Source organism: Halichoerus grypus, chromosome 1, assembly GCF_964656455.1.
Source record: "Halichoerus grypus chromosome 1, mHalGry1.hap1.1, whole genome shotgun sequence".
Taxonomy (NCBI): Eukaryota; Metazoa; Chordata; class Mammalia; order Carnivora; family Phocidae; genus Halichoerus; species Halichoerus grypus.
The window spans coordinates 207,726,756-207,745,716 of NC_135712.1; the positions used below are offsets into that span (position 1 = coordinate 207,726,756).

At 55.5% G+C, this 18,961-nt stretch overlaps 2 protein-coding genes across 3 annotated transcripts in view; one reads left to right on the forward strand and one right to left on the reverse strand.

Moving 5' to 3' along the window:
• MAST1 (microtubule associated serine/threonine kinase 1) overlaps positions 1 to 11,746 on the reverse strand; it is a 29,853-nt gene extending 18,107 nt beyond the window's left edge. Inside the window, exons 1-8 of one of the 2 annotated variants that reach the window (XM_036110821.2) lie at positions 11,640 to 11,746; positions 7,352 to 7,383; positions 5,341 to 5,429; positions 4,762 to 4,837; positions 2,714 to 2,792; positions 688 to 848; positions 414 to 489; positions 32 to 241 (exon numbers count right to left, since the gene is read on the reverse strand). In XM_036110821.2, the coding sequence (XP_035966714.2) occupies positions 32 to 241; positions 414 to 489; positions 688 to 848; positions 2,714 to 2,792; positions 4,762 to 4,837; positions 5,341 to 5,429; positions 7,352 to 7,383; positions 11,640 to 11,678 (762 nt within the window). In that variant the 5' untranslated portion in view covers positions 11,679 to 11,746. Of the gene's footprint in view, positions 1 to 31; positions 242 to 413; positions 490 to 687; positions 849 to 2,713; positions 2,793 to 4,761; positions 4,838 to 5,340; positions 5,430 to 7,010; positions 7,155 to 7,351; positions 7,384 to 11,639 lie in introns of those variants that run through there. The other variant, XM_036110820.2, reaches the window with a different exon arrangement.
• RTBDN (retbindin) lies at positions 9,546 to 18,572 on the forward strand. The gene is made up of 6 exons (XM_036110830.2): positions 9,546 to 9,598; positions 15,635 to 15,809; positions 16,593 to 16,659; positions 16,774 to 16,884; positions 17,423 to 17,519; positions 18,167 to 18,572. Exons 2-6 carry the CDS (start codon positions 15,641 to 15,643, stop codon positions 18,392 to 18,394), a joined length of 672 nt encoding a protein of 223 aa, XP_035966723.1. The 5' UTR covers positions 9,546 to 9,598; positions 15,635 to 15,640; the 3' UTR covers positions 18,395 to 18,572.
• Positions 18,573 to 18,961: the final 389 nt, after the last annotated feature.

The following is an 18,961-nucleotide window of genomic DNA, read 5'->3' on the forward strand; positions in this document are numbered from 1 at the left end:
CACGAATGAGGCCAGCCTCCCGTGCACTCACGTCCTGCAGCAGCTTCTCCAAGTTCTCCTGCAATTCGTAGAAGTAGACGGTGGTGATGAGGCCGTCTCGCGACTTGGTCAAGCAGTCCCGGGCCAACTCGATGATCTGGTGGTGGATGAAGCTGAGCACGCCGTCGGCCAGCGGCAGCACGCTGTCAGGTTCGTAGGCGCGGGCGAAATCGCGCAGCTTCTCCTCCATCTGCGCGGTGGCCTGCGGGAGGGACAGAGGCGGGGCGGGGGTGCCGGCACGGGGCTGCGCCTGGAGGCAGTGGCCACCAGGAGCCTGCGCTGCGCGCGCCGGCCACCAGGGGGCGCGCGGAGCTAAGGCGAGCGAGGGCTCCCGCCGCCCGGCCTCCCAGCGGCCGCCCCCCGCCCCGCCTCACCTTCGGGAACCTCTCCTTGTAGACATGGTTCATCATCACGATCTCGTTGTCGTAGGAAGAGGGGGAGCGCCCGGGGCTGCGGGGAGAGGAGCCCATCCTGTCCAGCCCCCTGCCTCCGAAAACAGCCAGGCACCAGATTCCTCCCCACCCCCCCCAACCCCGGTAAAACTTCACCCATCGTGTTGCAACTCGTTTAATCACGCGGACAGGGGTCTCGCAGTACACAGACCCCCAGATCATCAGCTTGGGTGGGTGTGGGGGGGTGTCTGCCCACCTGAGGCTCCGCGAGCGAGGCCGCACGGCAGGAGAGCGGCGGCCACCATCCTCGTCAGTGATGCTCTCGGTGCTGCCAAAGTGTTTGGAGAGGAAGTGGAGCTCATCCACGGTGGGCTGGTAGGGCAGCTGGTGCAGACGCTCCTGGGAGGAGCAGGAAGACTGCGGGGAGGAGCGGGGCCGGGGTCAGAGCCACCGCGGTCCCCCCACATCTCGCGACCCTGGGCTGGGACTCCTGGGGCTGATGGGCCACTGGGCAGGGTCGGGATCAGGACCTGGTTTATGATCCTTGGATCCCAGGGTCCAGGTTGGGACTCCTGGAGACAGACAGGGGGACAGGGACAGACACGGATGAGAACTGTGACACTCACACAGATGTGGCCAGTGGGAGCCTGTTTAAAACCTGAGTCAAGTCACATCCCTCCTCTGTTCAGAACCCTCCATGGCTCCCACCTTACTCAGGGTGGACCCTGAAGTCCTTCCCAAGACCCACAACATCCTGCAAGATTGGGTCCTATCTCTCTGCCGTCACCTCCTCCCACTCTCCCCATCATTTACTCTGCTCCAGCTGCACAGTCCTCCTTGATGGTCTTTGAACAAGCCACACACACCCTGCCTCGGGGCCTTTGCACTGACTGTTCCCTCTGCCTGGAGCATATCTACTACTGATCATTCCTCCTTCACACCTTTGCTTAAATGTCACCTCTCTGGGTGACATTCATCCCTCTGAATACACATCCATCATTCCCTATCCCTGCCCTATATTGTTTCTTCTTGCCATATTTATCTCCTGCCTTACTATATCTTTACTACTAATTTTTATTGCTGTCTGCTCCTTGATGGGAAGATCTTGGTTCTGCTTGGTCCCTAGTCAGGACCTAACATGCACAAACACAGACCCACAGATATCAGTGGAGAAAACAAGGATATCCACTGGATTCTGCAGGCAGAAGGATCCTTTGAAACATTACATCATTCACTCCCCATCCCATCAGAGTCTATTAAAATAATTTTTTCAATGCACATAACCTATGATCTACAGAACCACAATTTCAAATATTTCAGGCTGAAATTTTAGTATAATTTAATATAAAGCAAAAAAGACTTTGTATGGCTTCCCACCACATTTAGAATAAGATCTACTTCCCTGCCCTGGCTGAGAAGCCCCAGTATGACCAAGGGTGCTGCCTGCCTCACCCCCGTTCCTCCACTTCCAGCCCAAAGCTCCAGCCACTCAAAGCTATCTTCAGCTTTCCAAAGGCAACAAGTTGTCTGTTGCCCCTGGGAGTTTACACATGCTGTTCCCTTGTCCCCTTCCTGAAACACCCTTCCTTTCCTTCTTCCACCTGCCAAACTCCTGCTGCTCCTTTGTCTTGGCTTCAATTCCACGTCTTCCAGGAAGCCTTCCTTGACCCTCCCCCCAGCTGAATCAGGTCCCCCCTATATTGCTATCACCTCACCTGGTGCTACTCCCATAACAGCTCCCACCACCCCGTGTTGCAAATGTCTTCTTACTGCTCTGTCTCCCCTCATGAGGGCTTCATCAGTCCTTGGATCCCGGCCCAGCTTATAGAGCCCACCCACCATATGACAGTCACATAAACGTCTACTGAACATCATACCAATGGATGGATGAGTGAACCAGAGACATAGGTAGAAAAGGGAGCAGATGGAGAGAGAGAGACTTTGGATATTGCAGTGGTGGAGCAAATGTGTTCTGGGTGAAGGGTGTGCTGACCTTGGCCAGCTGAGCCCCTTGGGCAAGTGGCTCAACACATGAGCCTTAATATCTTTATCTGTAAAATAAGTCGGTGATGAGTAGGACCCCCAAGAAGATACGTTGAGGGTGGAGAACAGGGCTTTCGAGGGGACCTGTAACTTGCCAATAGATGGACGGGTGACATCTTGGAAAACAAGAAAAACCCCAAACTCTCCTTAAGGTCAGCCTGACCACTGGCCTGGCTGTGGGCCTTCAGGTTGCAGGGCTTCCCTGAAGCTCCCACCCACTCGCCCACCTGCCAACTCACCGAGACGGTGGAGCTGGGTGTGTTGGTGCCATAGCCAGACGAAGGAAGCGAAGCCAGAGACCAACGGCGTCCGTCCGCCCTGGAACCCAGCCAAGATGTTCAGAGGCTGCAAGGCCCCACTGGTCCCCCCACTCCTCAGGGTGTGATAGAAGCCATTGGCCACCACCAGGGTAAGGGATGCGGGGATATATCTGTGCTCTGCCTGAGATTCCAAAAGGCCCTCAGAGCCAAGGGGGTAAAAAGGAAGTCTTGCAGCCAGGCACCAGGGACCTGGAGCAAAGATCAGTCTCCTCTGCTCCTTACGATGATCCTCCTTTCCTGTCATCCTCACATCAAACAAGCCTCCAAAGCGAACCCCGAGGAGGACCAGAAAAAGCCCACTCAGGGAAATCAATCCAGAGGAGTCCCAATAGTTGCCCCCAATGAGAAAGCGCTCAGAGTGAGACCACTTGAGTCTTTTCAGAGAAGAAAGGCCCCTCCCTCAAACATACACACACACACACACACAGACGTGATCACTCTCATGTCCACACCCACTAGTGTTGTTGCGACTAGTGTGGTCAAATTCACACACTGACAGTCACACACATTCACACATGACTCCTCAACACACTCACACACACTCACTGTCCCCTACGCGGATCCAAATATCACACTTTCCTACACTAACACCCACACACATGCAAAACCAGATATGCGCTCACATATAAACACATACACGTAGAGACCCAGTATTCACCCTCTGACACAAAGACACACACTCCCCCACACACTTTCTACCCTTCCACATTCACACAGACACATTTCAGAACCCTCACGCACTCAGTCACACATTCGAACTCCCACACAGCCACACATTCATTCACACTCCCACCAGATTGCACACTCACACGGAGACATTCCTGGAAGGGCATGCTCCCTCACATATTCACACACATTTACAAATGTACACGTACACACTCACACATGTTCACATTCGCACACTGATGCACACCTCTACGGACACATGTGTAGGCACGGGCTGCCTCACATTTTCATAGTCTCACAGACTCATACTCGCACATCCACATCAGCACACAGATCGCACATCACAGGGACACACACTCCCGTGCACGAGACTCGTCCCTCATTCCTCCCTCCAGGCAGTGCCCTCCCAGCCCAGGCAACTGCACCAAGCCCAATCTTAGAGCCATTTTCTGGCTCCCTGTTGCCCTCAGCTGAATTCCACAGCCAAGGGGGTCTTCCCCACCCACCCCAGGGAGCCATCCTCTGTCCCCACAGTCCCGTGTGAGTCCCACACGACAGCCTTCACCAGCCTTTGTGGTGATCCAGGTTTTCTGGTATGCCACCCCAACTTAACTCCGAAGATAGAGACGGGGTGTCATTCACCTGTTATGCTCAATTCCCAGATCACAGCACGTGTTCAGACAACGTTTTTAGAATGAATAAAGTTTAAAGAAAAAGAGACCCGCCCAAACATCCTGGTGACTCCCAGAAGTTTCTCCAAAACACATTGGAGGAATCTTTTTGCCTCCCCCAATTTCGCCAAAAGCCCGAGGAAATTCATTAGCGACACTCCAGAAACCCCCAAAGACCCCAGTAGGGACACCTGAAATTCCTCCTCTTGGGCCCCTCGAGAAATAGCCCCAGGTGCCCTTCCTCTTGTTGGAGATCAAGAGTCCCTCGGTGGGCATCATGAAGTCTGCGCTTGCGCACCTCATCTCCGCTCCCTGTCCTGTTGCTATGGAAACGCCCGGCCAGGAACTAGAGGCTAGGGAGACTGAGACCCTGGGCTCAGGGCGCAGGCGCTTTCGCTCCAAGGCAGAGGAAGTCCCACTCCTCCTCTGATTCCTGAGAGGAGGTTGGCCCCGCCTTCTCATAGACCCCGCCCCTAAGGCCAGGCGCTTATTCCCGCTGGGACGTTGGGGCACTCTGCGCGTCCCTCGGGCCCTGGCTCAGGTGCAATTAGGAGGGGAACAGATGGTGGCCCAGACGGTGGGTCGGGAGGGTCCGGCCAGGGTTCTAGGGCCCTGGAGAGAGGGACTCACCTTCGGGAGGAGGCAAACGAGAAGTGGGCGGGGGTGTTGGGGGAGAAGTTGCGGGGGCTGTCCAGGGGACTGCTACCTGTGGCGGAAAGAGGGTGATTTTAAGGCTTGGTGTGGGAAGCAATCCCACCAGGCCTTCCAATCCTCAAAGAGGGTTGCAAACACCAGCTCCTCCCCACTTTAGTCTACCCACACCCACGTATGAGTGGACCACGCCCCCTTAGCTGTGGCCCCGCTTCCCTAAGTTACCGAGTCAGCCCAGCCCCCCTCCAGGCCGGTTCTGTCTTCATCAGAGATGGCCCCGCTCCTCAGGTATGGTTCCTCCCTTCAGTCCCATCCTCTTTTCAATCTAGCTCCGTCTGAGCCTCTGCCCACCAATGCCTGTCCCTCAGCCGACTGACCAAGGCCACACAAGGATGGTCCCGCCCTTTGCCCAATCCGGCTCTTCCTCTGTCCAGACTCGGCCCAGTCCTGCGGCATGAACACACCCTTCGCCTGTGGCCCCTCCCTTAGGCTGTGGCCACGCCCCTAACAGGTGGCCACACCTCTTCTAGTCTGGTCCATACCCACCACCTGTCTCACCCAGGTGTCCAGGCAGTGGGGAGTGGGGTCGCGGCAGCGTGGGCGAAGTGCTGGTCAAGATGAGGCTTTTCCGGTTACTGGTGCGGCAGCTGCGCGGAAGGCGAGGCAAGGGGACCGGGCCAGGCCACAGCCCAGTGAGTTTGTGAACCCAACCGTCCACCTTCCCATCTCAGATCCCCACCTGTCCCCTATCTGTGGGTGCTTGGAGGTGCCCCCAGGGGATTGGTCAGTGGAGGAGGTGACAGAGGTCTCAGCATGTGTGACCATGTGAGCACAGCGTCAGTCATGGAATAATAGACATGCTGTCCATGTGACACCATGGGAGATACTGAGTGCACGTGTGTCTTTGGGGCTGTGCATGACATTCTCTGTATGTATGCACATGTAGGCACCCAGGGTGTGAGCTCAGCACTGGGTTGGGTTTATCTTATGTGATACAACCTGTACCTTTGTGTGTCTGTGTGGCACAGTGTGTAATGCCACTTGTCCACGGCTGTGTGCCATTGTGTGCTGTACCACATGCGTGTATGATTTCTGCTGCATGTGTCTATGTCTTTGTGCGGCGTTCTAAGTCTATGTGATATCCTGCCCTTGCGTATGTGACATTCACCTCATGTATCCACGTGTAGCATCTATCGTGTCTGAGTTTCACACCCTGTGACACTGGGCGTGTTTGAACCTGCCACCATGTGTGACATTCCCTAGATGAGCCTTCCATGTGTGATTCTGTGTCTCTCTATCTCTGCAAGATTCCCTGTGTCATTTATTCTGCATCCATGTAACACTGCATGTGACATGCTTAGGTGATATGATGTGCTGTGACACTGTTGGGTGCATGGATGTCATTGCCATACATGTGTCTGTGTGCATCTTAGGTGCCAGAATCGTGTGTGCGTGTGTGTGTGTGTGTGTTACCATGCATGTGACATCTTACTGGGTGTACCCAACACTGTACCTGTGAGCTTACTCGTCTGTGTGTGATGCTGGGGGGTCCCTGTGTGTCTGGGCATGACTCGGACCTATGGCCACTGCATGCGTGATGGCTCCAGGGTGTATCTGGGCCACTGGGGCTGTAGTGTGTGTATGTGTGTGACATCATGTCCTACGTGACGCTGTGTGTCACTATTTTCCGTATGAGGCTGTGTTCTTGGTGGGGGGTAGTTTGGGCTATGATAAAGCCCCCCCTTTCCCTCTGCCCCTCAGGATCCCAGCTTCTGAAGAGGGAGCCCCCAGCCCCTCCATTCCCCCCACTCCCCGCCACAGTGACTGAGCATATTAGCGAGGCCGGGAACACGCGGCATGGGGGTGGGGGGGAGGCCAGGCTGCGGCTATTGTTCCGAGGGTGCCAAGTCCCCCACCCTCCCCTTCTTCCCCTACCCCCACTGGGTTGCCGGAGTCCGCAGCGCCAGCAGACAAAGGCGCCGCAACCCCCCACCCGGCGCAGCCTCCTCCCCCCCCGCCCCGTGGCGGTCCTCTCCGGCATACAGTCCCCCCAGTCTCGGCCCACACAGTCCCCAATTCAGCCCCATCCCCCCTCAGGAAGGGGCCGCACGGGCACCTCTGGCGCAGCTGGACCGGGTGCAGCATCCCGGGCCCCGCCCTGCGGCAGCGGCCAGAGGGGCGGCTTTGGTGGGGAGGGCCGGGTCAGGGTCTGAGGGATGGGGTTCTACCTCTTGGTGCGGCGGAACATACTGCCGCCAGGGAAGGAGGGCATCGAGAAATTGGAAAGCGCGGTCCAGAGAGAGTCAGACATGACCCGGCGGCGGCGACATGGTGGCAGGTGCGGCAGTGGCGGCGGCAGCGCGGGGAGCGAGCGCGCGGGGCGGAGGCTGAAGCCGCAGCGGGCAGGGGAGGGCGGGGGAAGGGAGGGCCGTGCCACTGCCGCCCGCCGGGAGGGGGCGCTGCTGTGCCCCAGCGCGCCAGGCCCCGCCCGCGCGCGCCCCTGGCGCCCCCACCCGGGCTCGAGAAGGGACCGCCAGCCCCGCGCATCTTTCCTTTCCCCAAGGCTCACCTGCTGCTTTTCCGGGGCAGAGGCAAATCCTTCTGGAAGGCAAAGGGGCAAAAGGATAGAGGTCAGCGTGGACCAGCAGCTGCTGTCTGCAAGCCCTGTCACCCCCTGGAGGAGCAAATGTTGGGTGGGACGAGTCCCTCATCAGCAGCCTCACCTGCACCCTTCGTTATGCCTGGAGGGCAGGGCTCTTTGAGGGAGAAGGTGCCAGAGTGATTTCTCTCCCGACCGCAGAGACCAACACAGAGCCCCATATTGGCCTCCTGAGTTGACATCTCAATGTGCGTTTGTGCAAATGAAACAAGAGCCTATTTGAAAAATACTTCTTGAGCACCTCTTATATGCCAGGCCCTGTCCTAGGCACTGGGGACACAGCAACGAATGAGAGAAAAATTCCTGCCCTTTTGGGACTAGCATTTAGAGAAGGGAAGCAGACAATAAACAAGATTAATATAGAAGTGAACATGATAAGTTTAAGCATTCCTAAGTGTCATGAATAAAATTAGGGTGATGTGAGGGAAAATGGTGAGGAAAAGGACATGATGGTCAGAGGGCTGCTCTGGGGAAGTGACTTTTTTTTTTTTTTTTAAGATTTTATTTATTTATTTGACAGAGAGAGACAGTGAGAGAGGGAACACAAGCAGGGGGAGTGGGAGAGGGAGAAGCAGGCTTCCCGCGGAGCAGGGAGCCCGACGCGGGGCTCGATCCCAGGACCTGGAATCATGACCTGAGCCGAAGGCAGACGCTTAACGACTGAGCCACCCAGGCGCCCCTGACTTTTTTTTTTTAATAGATGTTTTATTTTTTATAAAGATTTTGTTGGGGCGCCTGGGTGGCTCAGTCGTTAAGCATCTGCCTTTGGCTCAGGTCACGATCACAGGGTCCTGGGATCGAGCCCCGCATTGGACTCCCTGCTCAGCAGGAAGCCTGCTTCTCCCTCTCCCACTCCCCCTGCTTGTGTTCCCTCTCTTGCTGTGTCTCTCTCTGTCAAATAAATAAATAAAATCTTTAAAAAAAAAGATTTTGTTTATTTGACAGAGAGAGAGAGCACAAGCAGAGGGGTGGGGGGCAGCAGAGGGAGAGGGAGAGCAGGCTCCTTGCTGAGCAGGGAGCACGATGCAGGGCTCGATCCCAGGACCCTGGGATCATGACCTGAACCAAAGGTAGACACTTGACTGACTGAGCCACCCAGGCGCCCCTGGGGAAGTGACTTTTAAGATAGTTGTTGAAAAAATAAGAGCCAGCCATGAAGGATCTGTGGAGAGAGCATTCCATATAGAAGGAACTGCAAAGCGCCCAAAGGAGACAGGAATGGACTTGGCACGCTCAAGCATGGAAGGTTGAATGAATGAATGAATGTTCTATCCCACCCCCAGCCAGATTCAGTGTTGAGGGTGGGGTAGTTAGGATGGCTTAAAACGAAAATTGGAAAGGGAATCAGATGATGGCCAAGTGGTCTTTTTGATCATGATGATGATAATTGCTAAATATTAACATTATGTGTCCACACCAGAAGAAGGTTGTGTTTTGTTTGTCAAGCACTCAGGAAGCTACTACAGGGATCAGAAGTTATGGAAGTCAGTGCCTTTTCCCAGGAAAGCAGTGGGGAGAGGGAGTGCCACCTTCCAGTCAGTTCTGTGTCCACAGGCCAAAGTGAATAAAGGAGGTTGGGTGGAGCTACAGATAGAAAGATTCTAGTGAGGGTTTCAAAAGCCTTTTGGTGGGGACTCCAACAAGGGGAAAATGAGGAACCTTCTAGATCCTTTCTAGGATCTCTGAAAGCAGAAAGCTCTGGGTTCAAATCCCAGCTTTGCCTCTTATAACCTTGGCAAATGACCTCCCAACAGTCCCATTTCTCCTAGAGGATTCTGTGAGATGATTCAGGTGCCTAACACCTTAGCATGATGCCTAGCACATAGTAAGCACTCAATAAATATTAGGTCATAGAAACAGGACTTATTGTGAATGGACATGCTGTATGAAAGAGGGTGGGCCAAAGGGACCTCCCACTCCCATGTACAGAGGACACACATATGGTTGGGGTCAAAGAGAACATTGTCCAGATCGGCAGCCCTGCCCTCCTGAGCCACGGGTGACCAGAAATCCATTCCAGGTTTTCCCTCTGTTTTTGCAGGATCAGTTTGAATGAGCTTCGGCAGGGACCCGCCGGCTGGGTTGGACGACTGCAATGGCCCAAGCAAAATCTAGACCTGGATTTTCCGGCCACGGAGCCCAGGATTCCAGATCCAGGTACACTGGGCCTTCGAGGGTGAGCCCCCAGGGGACCTTTAAACACCTCCCGGAGAAGTCCTCGAACCTAGCTCCATTTGCTAGCGCCCCTAAACATTCTAGAGTCTAAGAAAAGGGCAAACTGGAGCTGTAGAGGATTTGGATCCTCAGCGTCAGAGTAAAGAGACGCCACCTCCATCACTAGCTGCAGAGCCGCTCCGCCAAGCGGATTCTGCATCTCCCTGGGATTGATGGACGGTGCTGTGGATAGGGCTTTCGAACTCAGGATGCTGTTCATATATACAATCCCAGCTGCACACAGTTGGAGGCCCTCGGGCGCTCCGCGGTTGTGGGACAGCTCCTAAGGGGTTGCATCAATGTGTGAGGATGTGTCCAAGGCAGTGAAGTGGTTAACCCTGCCATAAGGGAAGAGGTAGAGGCAGGACTCCGGCGGGGTAGCCTGGCCCAGAGGATGCCTCAGGAAGGAAGGGTGGGGGAGTGGGAGGATCCCAGGCTGGGGGCGGGGTCTTGAGCAAGAGATGGAAGGCCCGCGTGGCGCTGAGCCAATGGGAGTCGGCGCCGGCCCGGAGGGCGGAACACACCCCCTTACAGGCCCCGCCCCTTTCCGCCCTTTTCCTGGGGACCCGACGGCGCGGACCCAGACTGGCTGCTTCAGCACCTGCTCTGGCTTTGGCGCTGCTCCCTCCCTTTTCTCAGAACCCCTTCTCCCACCCAGCACTAAGATGGGGTGGGAATCCAGGGGAGATTTCGAGAGCCCAAGTCTCTTAGATGGAGCCATCTGGGTTCTGTTTGAAAGCAAATTAGCTTTCCAACCCAGGTCTGGCTCCAGCATCATCCAGACTACCTGGGAAGTCCTTCCTATCATCTGACTCAGATTTTTCCTGCTGCAACGACCGATCAGCTAACCTTGGTCTCCAACCTCAGGGATAGTGTGGTTTAGAGGAGTCCTGAAATGGACGAGGCCCTGGGTGAAGGTTTGAATCCTCCCCTTCTTTTTCCAAGCACCAGGGTAGGTATGTACCTTGAGTGTGGGGCCACCTAGGCTTTATCTAAACTCCTCCAGGTTATTTAGCGTGGGTCCAGGAAGCCTCACGAGGACCAGACCCCAGGCAGGCCTTGGGGTGAAGCTTTGATCAGTTTCCTCGCTGGGGTCAGTTTAAGAGCAACATCGAACCTTCCTATTAACCCTTAGAAGCTCACGAGAAAGATAGTAGAAGAGGACCCTTCTGAGCTTCAGAATCCCCACCCATCTTTAAGGTGGGAGTTCCTGACGCGTGGATTTCCCCACACTCCACAGTCCTCAGTGTCCCACTCTGTGCAGTGGACTCACTCCCGCGCCTGCGCAGCATGGAGACCAGTATCTTCTAAGGCTACAAGGAGCTAAAAATCGCTCCCGCCCACCCACAAGCTGGGCTGGACTTGAGGATCTCGCGGGGCGGGGGGGGGGGGGGGGGGGGGCGGGTAGTGAAAGGAGGGGGAATGAAGAGTGAGGAGGGAGGCTGTCTAGGGTGTCTGTCCAATTAGGGCAGTAGGAAGAATCCTGGTGGCCGGGCAGATGCATGGAGGTCGAAGGGGTTCCCCATGCCTCAGAAAGGGGTTCCTGGGGTAGTGAGGGGCTAGGCTGCAGCATAAACATGTTTACGGCCTCTGCGGCGCGCCGGTGGCCCCGAGGGGCGCGAGCCCTGGGGCAATAACTTTGCTCTGCACCCCCTCACCCCCAGCCTGGCGTTGCGCCCTGGCGATGACTTCGGTCCCAGCCCCCTCCCCCTCCAGCGGGCCAGGTGCCCCTCAGGCTATCCTCGAGGGGGAGCGCTAGGCTGCACCCCCTCCGTCAGTTCCCTGGATCCCCGGGCGGCGCCTGAGGGGCGGGGTCGCCAGCGCGGCGGGACGCGCGGCTACCGCGTTCCCCTCTGGTAGCGTCCCGAGGCGGTGGGAGGGGGCGCCCCGGCCGGCCCCGGCGCAAGTTCTCCCGCCCCCTACCGGGCCCCGCCTCAGGGCGCCGACCCCTTCCCCGCCACCCGGGACCGAGGCCGCCGCGTACCTGCAGCCTCCGGCGGCGGATCAGGCCCGAATCGTCCATGGCGGCGGCGGCTTCGGCCCCGGGGAGGGAGGAGGGAGGTGGCGGCAGCGGCGGCGGCGGGAGGAGGGAAGAGGGAGGGAGTGAGAAGCCGCGGGGACCGCGGCGGCGGCGGCGGCGGGGGGGTGGGTGGCGGGGGCGGAGCAAAGTGGGGCGGACCCGGCGCCGTCACTGCGTCTGGGCGCCCGAGCCGGGCCTCGGCCAAGGCTGCCCGCGCGGCGGGGTGGGAGGGGGCAAGAGGGGGAGGAGCTTCCCTATGTCCCCAAGGGAGCCAAGCTACGGAGAGACCCCTATAAGCAGAGATACCCCAGGGGAGAGACATGCCCATGGGTAGACCTCCAACCCAAGAAACACCCAAGGGAGACATTCTCTCTAAGATTATTCCTTATGCGGATACCCATCCCTCCCCGCAGCGACCCCCTCAGGGAGACACATTTCCACGGGTTGATAGTCTCCATCGGGAGGCCCTCTCCAATCAGAAACTCCCCCCTCACCCTGAAAATCATTCCTAAGACAGATGGTCTCTGAGAGGTAGCGTTTCCTCTCAAAAGCCCCCTGCCGCCCCCAAGAAAAGACACTTCCGCAGAGAAAAATCCCCACGAGTGACATTTCCCGTGGAGAGCCTGGTGAAGATACCCCCAAAGAAAGACCCCCCTAAAAGCCATATTCTCTGTGGGAAATTGTTCCTACCCACGAGACCCCCACATGCTGAGGAGATACATTCTTACAGAGTGACATTCGCATTGAGGACACCCATCCTCACGGGAGATGTTCCCACAGAAAAACATTTTGCATGCATACACCGCCCCCCTCCCCAATCAGAGCCTCCTCGGGGAACCCTGCAGCCCCTCTAACGACCCCCTCCCTCACCGTCAGGATTAAGTAGCCAGGCCAGGCTGGACTGTATTTATAGGAGCGATTAGCTGGTAGTTTGGGAGGGGGGCAGCTGAAGCGATTTCCACACACACACACACACACACACACACAACCCGCGCAGTGTTCCTACAGCTGAGACCAAGCCGACCATGCTTCCCAGAGTTGGTGTGGAAAGTATTGGCGACCTCTCCACTCCAAGCATTGGGGGACAGGGTGCCGAAGGAGCTTCCCAAGGGTCCCTGTCCCTAACTGACCAGGAAAGCCCTGGAGGGCGCGGTCACCGGGCGGGAGCGACCCCTGCCGGCCAATGAGTGAGACGGCAAGGTCTAGGTCCAGGTGTTCCCCAGACACTTGTTTCCTCATCTCTGCGCCTTTGCCTGAGTTATCTCAGTGCTGCTCTCTGTCTCTGTTTGTTGGCATGTTTGTTTGCCATCCCGTTAAATCTCTTCTTCAAACTTCTCTGTCAAAGGCCCAGACTCCGCTCCTGTCGCCTCTTCTAAAGCTGGCTGTCGCGGGAGCTCTCCATGGTGCTGATCTCACGCGCTCCTGTCCGCGGTGCTGAATTCCGAGGGCAGGGTTGGGGGCTGAGGTCAGGGGAGGGAAGGGTTGGCGGGAGGCACAGCCCAAAGACTGAACAGATCTGACACACAAGCACCATGGACCAGGGGAAGGCTAGGTCCACTAGGTCTTGGTTGCTGAAGCCTATAGGACATCAATGGGTGGGTACCCCTGGAGGGGCCAGGAGACAGGGCCTCCTGATTCGTTAATTTACTCAACACTTACTGAGCACCTACTATGTACAAAGTAGTGTTTTGATATCTGGGAGTTCCGCAGTGAAAGAGACAAACAAAAACTCTGCACTAGCCTGAGAAGGGAGGGAGATTTGTGGTAGTGGGCATTGCTCACAAAAACGCATATGCACACACTACCAGCACAGGCACACACACACACACTGCAAACATACACACAGACACGAACGTACCAGCACATGCTCAGGAAACAGACTCACATACACATAGTCACACACTCTGCAAATATGTACTCCTCAAAAATACACACACATACACATTCTCAGCAAACACAGACTCACACACAAACACATATATATATTTGCAAATATGCACTTAGAAAACACAGACACACTGAATCCTATACAAACACAAAAACACAGAATACAAACACAAAATCAGCAAACACAAGCAAACACAAACACATATACACATAAACTCACTCTGCAAAGACACACATATGCAAACACATACTGAGAAAACACAGACATACACACACTCAGCAAATGCAGACACACATAAGCAACATGTACACTCAACAGACACAAGCTCACACACATAATACCAAAACCAAAAGAAGCTCAGCTTTCACACAAACTCTTACCCAACACACAGACACAGTATCCTCCCCACACAACACATGGACACACATACACACTCACATACCTGCTGCAGGGCTGTTCTTCTCACAAGACTTTCCCACTAGAATGTAAGTTCTGTGAAGTTGAGATTTTTTTTTTTTTAAGATTTTATTTATTTGTCAGAGAGAGAGAGAGGGAGCGTGCACAAGCAGGGGAGTGGCAGGCAGAGGAAGAAGCAGGCTCCCTAATGAGCAAGGAGCCCTATTTGGGACTCGGTCCCAGAACCCTGAGATCATGACCTGAGCCAAAGGCAGATGCTTAACCGACTGAGCCACCCAGGCGTCTCGAGGTTGAGATTTTCATTTCTTCCTGCATCCACAGAACCTGACACACAAGAGGTGCTCCATAAACATTTGTTGAATGAATGGATGAATTGAGGGAATGTTTGCAAGAAACTCACATTCACAGAAACTGCAGAGGAACACACACACACGTTTCAGATACAGACACACACCCTCTCCACACATGTCAACACCTCCTTGTTCACTAATGGTCACCATTCATGGTCAACAACCTTTATCCACTGACTTATCCATAATATTCTCACAGGACAGACATCCTGATCCTACATCCCCCTCCTTCACATTTATTATATCTTACTCAATTGGACACACTTAGCTTGGGATACATACAGGCTTCCTCACCCAGATTTTGAACACACACACACACACATACAACCACTCAACCAAGAGCCACACATACTATACCCTCACACAACAGTCGTACAAACACACTCTCATCTATACACTCTCTATACACACACAGTCGTACAAACACACTCTCATCCAACACACATACACATAGATAGAGTTTAAGCCACAATCTCAACAGAAAGGCCAACACAAGGATATATACACAGCAGTCCCAGGTTCATTGGCCTTTGGTCAGCTGGAGCAGGGGGTGGGGCAATGGGAAACTCCTCCTCTGCATCAAACCACACCCCCTTTGGCTGCCACTCTTTCTTGCACTTGACCCTGAGGTGTCTCAGCAGCGCCCTAGACCCCTGTCCAGTTAACAGGTGAGGAGTGGCCAGAGGGGGCAGAGGAGGGGAGGGAATTGTCTTGTCTCCACAGACCCTCAGGTTCCCCTACCTTGTGGCTTTTGGACCCCAGCGGCAAAACTCGAGTCCTGCCACAGCCAACCTTGGCTTCAAAGGCCCAGCCCTGGTGGCAGCCCCTAAGCCGATTGTGGGCCGAGAGAAGGTGACCATGAGAGGGGCCAGCAGGGATCAAGAGGGAGGGAGGAGACTGGGCAGAAGAGAGGGAGGAATTACTGGACAGAAGAGGGAGATTGCAAGAGCTGGGGAGTCCCTTTAGTTCTGAAGACAGAGGGGATCACCTGAGGGCCAACAGGGTGGGAGATCCTGCTGGGTGTGAGGGGGAGGGGCACCATGGTCAAACTAGAGGAGGGGGCACTTGGGCCCTAAAGGGATGGAGGGGACATGAGTCTGATGGGGGAGAAGGGACTCCTGGGTCAGAGGCAGGACTTCAAGGCCCCGTGGGATTTGGTCCTTGGTCATTGCCTCCCCATCAACTGCTCTTTCTCTGCTCTCTCTGCCACTGTCTCTTGGGTAGGCATCAGGAGGGTACTACCCTGAGCTCCCGGAAAGGGACAGCCAAACCTCACCACATACCCCAGCTGACTCTTGTCTCAGGTGGACATGGCCTGCAGGGGCCACGCTCGACCCAAGGGACTGACCTGGACCCTAGGACTGACCCTGGCATGGATCCTGCTGGGAGCCTGTGGAGGAAGCCGCCTACTCCCAGCTATGTCCCGGAGACATCATAGGCTGGCGGCCGATCTTGGCACAGGTCAGCTGCACCTTGCAGGTGAGCACTCCAGACCCTGCCTAACCTCCAACACCCAAGAAATCCCACTTCACCATAGCAATACCAGAATTTCCTTATGAGAGGAGCTTAGGGTGACGCATGGGTGGGGGAAGATGGGGAGTCAGGGCTTGTGCTGAAGAATGGTAGTTAAAGGGGCACCTGGATGGCGCAGTCAGTTAAGCGTCTGCCTTCAGCTTAGGTCATGATCCCAGGGTCCTGCTTCTCCCTCTCCCTCTGCCTGCCACTCCCCGCTGCTTGCGCGCTCTCTCTCTCTTTCTGTGTGTGTCAAATAAATAAGTAAAATCTTAAAAAAAAAAAAAAAAAAGAATGGTAGTTAAAGTGCACAGATTCTGGAGTCAGACTGCCTGGATTCAAATCCCAATCCCAATTCTGCCACTTCATAACTGTGTGACTCTGAGCAAGTCACTTAACCTCTCTGGACTTCATGTAGACCATTAAAAAGGGAGAAAAATAATAGACCTACCTCATAGGGGTATTGTAAAGGGGTATATGTAAGTATATGGAAACTTATACCATTATCAGGGACATAATAAATAATAAGCTGATTATGATAAACTATTATTATTATTATTATTATTATTATTATTCGAAATTGCATTTGTGTCCCAAGAGAAGTGTCTTTATTTAACTTTAATGTTTGGGCAGCACTGACATAACTGGGGTTATGTTCAGGGGACCCCCAGGCCTTGGTTCCCCAATCCTACCTGAGGATCCAAGACCCCAACTCACAGTCCCCTTCTCCATGGTCCTGTTGTCCCTCAGAGATGGACACGCCAGAGGCATCGGACCCTGGGATGGTCCCAGAACGCTGTGGGGACCCGAGCCCCGGGTGAGTACAGTACTCGCCAGCGTTTCCTTGTGTTCTTTGCTCCAATTGCCCCTGCCAGGGGCCACAGCCCCTGTGCATCCTGACCCAAACGAACCTGTCTTTCCCGATGTTCAGGTGCGAATCCTTTCTGGGACACCTCCAAGTTGCCCTCCACAGTCGCTTCCGCCTGCTGTTACTGGGGATACGCCAAGCGCAGCCGCTCTGTTCCGAGCTCTGCGATGTCTGGTATGGGAGGCGGGGCATAAGGGGCGTGTCCTATGGTTTGGGCAGGACCAAAGGCAGGATCTGCAGTTTGCTAATCCTAGAGTTTGAAGGGGCGTGGCCTGCCTCCCAACAAGGCCAAGGTCTAAAGATGAGGCCTAGTGTTTAGAAGCCAGGTAGAAAGGAGCGGGGCCTGTAAAGGACCCGGCTTTTAAGATTGGCAGTACGGAGGCGTGGCCTTCCATGGACCTGGGCTTTTAAGGGGCGGGGCCTCCTGATAGAAAAGAGAAGCTAAAATGGTGGGGAATGTAAGGGGCTGGCCTAAATTAGATGGTCTGAAGTCTGCAGGGATGAGGCCAGTTGTGCCAGGGCCCCGGGTATGTGTGGAGAATATAGGGCAGGGTGAAATCTGGAGGATGGCGTCCCTGGAGACGTGGTCCTAAGAGGCGGGACCTGGATCTGGGGGCGGGACACACACGGAGAGAAGACTTAGAGGGCAGGAAACCCACTAGGACGCGACTGCGGAGACTTTACCCACCTTCCCTCTACACACCATCCACAGGTTTGCCACATGCGAAAACGATATTACCTGCGGCCCAACTTGGCTCCCACTTCTAGAAAAGAGGGGCTGTGAGCCTGGCTGCACTACCTATGAGCAGGTGAGCTTGAGACAGAAGGTGCGGGTGAGAGACTGGGACCTCCCCTTATTATGTCCAGTCTTAACCCGCCTAGGCCCCAGGATCCGGACTGACACTCCCAAGGCCCCTGCTCCCACCCTTCCCCCTTCCGCAGCCCAACCTCCATAGTGGGATACGTCTGTACGCTCCTTAGGGCCCACTGAGTCTGGATTTGGGCTCCCCAAGGGACCGTCTCTGCTCCAGGCCCATCCACAGTTTCCCCTGGAAGACCCAGAAGCCCGAATCACCTTCCCTAAGGCCCCAGCCTTAATCTGGCCCTCCCCCACCCCAACCCGGGGACCCAGTAAAAATAACTCGCCCTCCCAGGACTCCACTCCTGTTATGGCCCCGCCCCCACACTCCCGGGAGGACCCAAAGCGGGTAATTGCTCAGATTGACTCAGATTTAAAATTTGGGATGTAAGTGCTACTCCTGATCCTCCTCCTATCCGAGAGCCTTAGGACAGCCTGTAGACCGCGCTTCTACACTGGCCCCTACTTGCAAAGTCCGGGATTTTCCCTTTCCAAGGCCACGCCCCTCAGCCCTCCCTCCTCCCCAGCCCGAATGCCACGCCCCCCGAGTATCAGGACTCAGCCCACTCGGGCCCTAACTCCACCCCCTCTCCCCAGACCTTCGCTGACGGGGCGGACCTTTGCCGCTCCGTTCTGGGCTACGCGCTGCCGGTGGCAGCTCCTGGCGCCGGTCACTGCCTCAACATTTCCATCTCGGTACTGCCGGGTTCCAGACAGGAACGGAAGGCCCGGGAAATCGCCTTCCCGCGTTTCCGCCGTTCACGCACCTGGATCCTGGATGGTGGGGGCAGCGGGAGTGGCAGTGGAGGCGGCAGCGGCCCCTAGGGGGGCGCGGGGCCTTGGATGGGAGATGAGCCCCTTCCCCTGACCCGGCCCTCAAGACACCCAGAGCTCCACCTCTCTCCCGCTCTGCCTTCTAGTTTCGAGTCCTGTCCCGCCTCCCTGGAGTCCCAGAGACTCGCCCTTCTCCAGGTGATCAAAGAAATAATCCAGCTCTAGCTCATCTTCCCCTCTCCCCCCTGAATAAAGTCGCCAACTAGAGCACTGTGATGTGGCTGCTTCTTGGGGAAATAGGTGGCAAGAATAGCTGCCAGAAAGTGATCAGGGTCTCACTTCAAATCCTCAGGTCCCAGAGTTAGCAAGTGATGCGCACTAGCATGTAAATGACAGCCTATATTCTGAGCACTTTCACAATTTGGAATATCCAGGTGTCAGAAATGGAGAGGGGTCCAGAAGAGGGGCTGACAAGGGCAAAAGATATGCTCCCCCACTGTATGCCACCAGGTCCATGAGGAAGCTCCTTGACTTGTATAGACCTCAAGACAAACTTTATGGCCCTCCCCTCTAAGCCGACCCAACAGTGGCTAGCCTGATGCCTCCTTCATTCCTCCC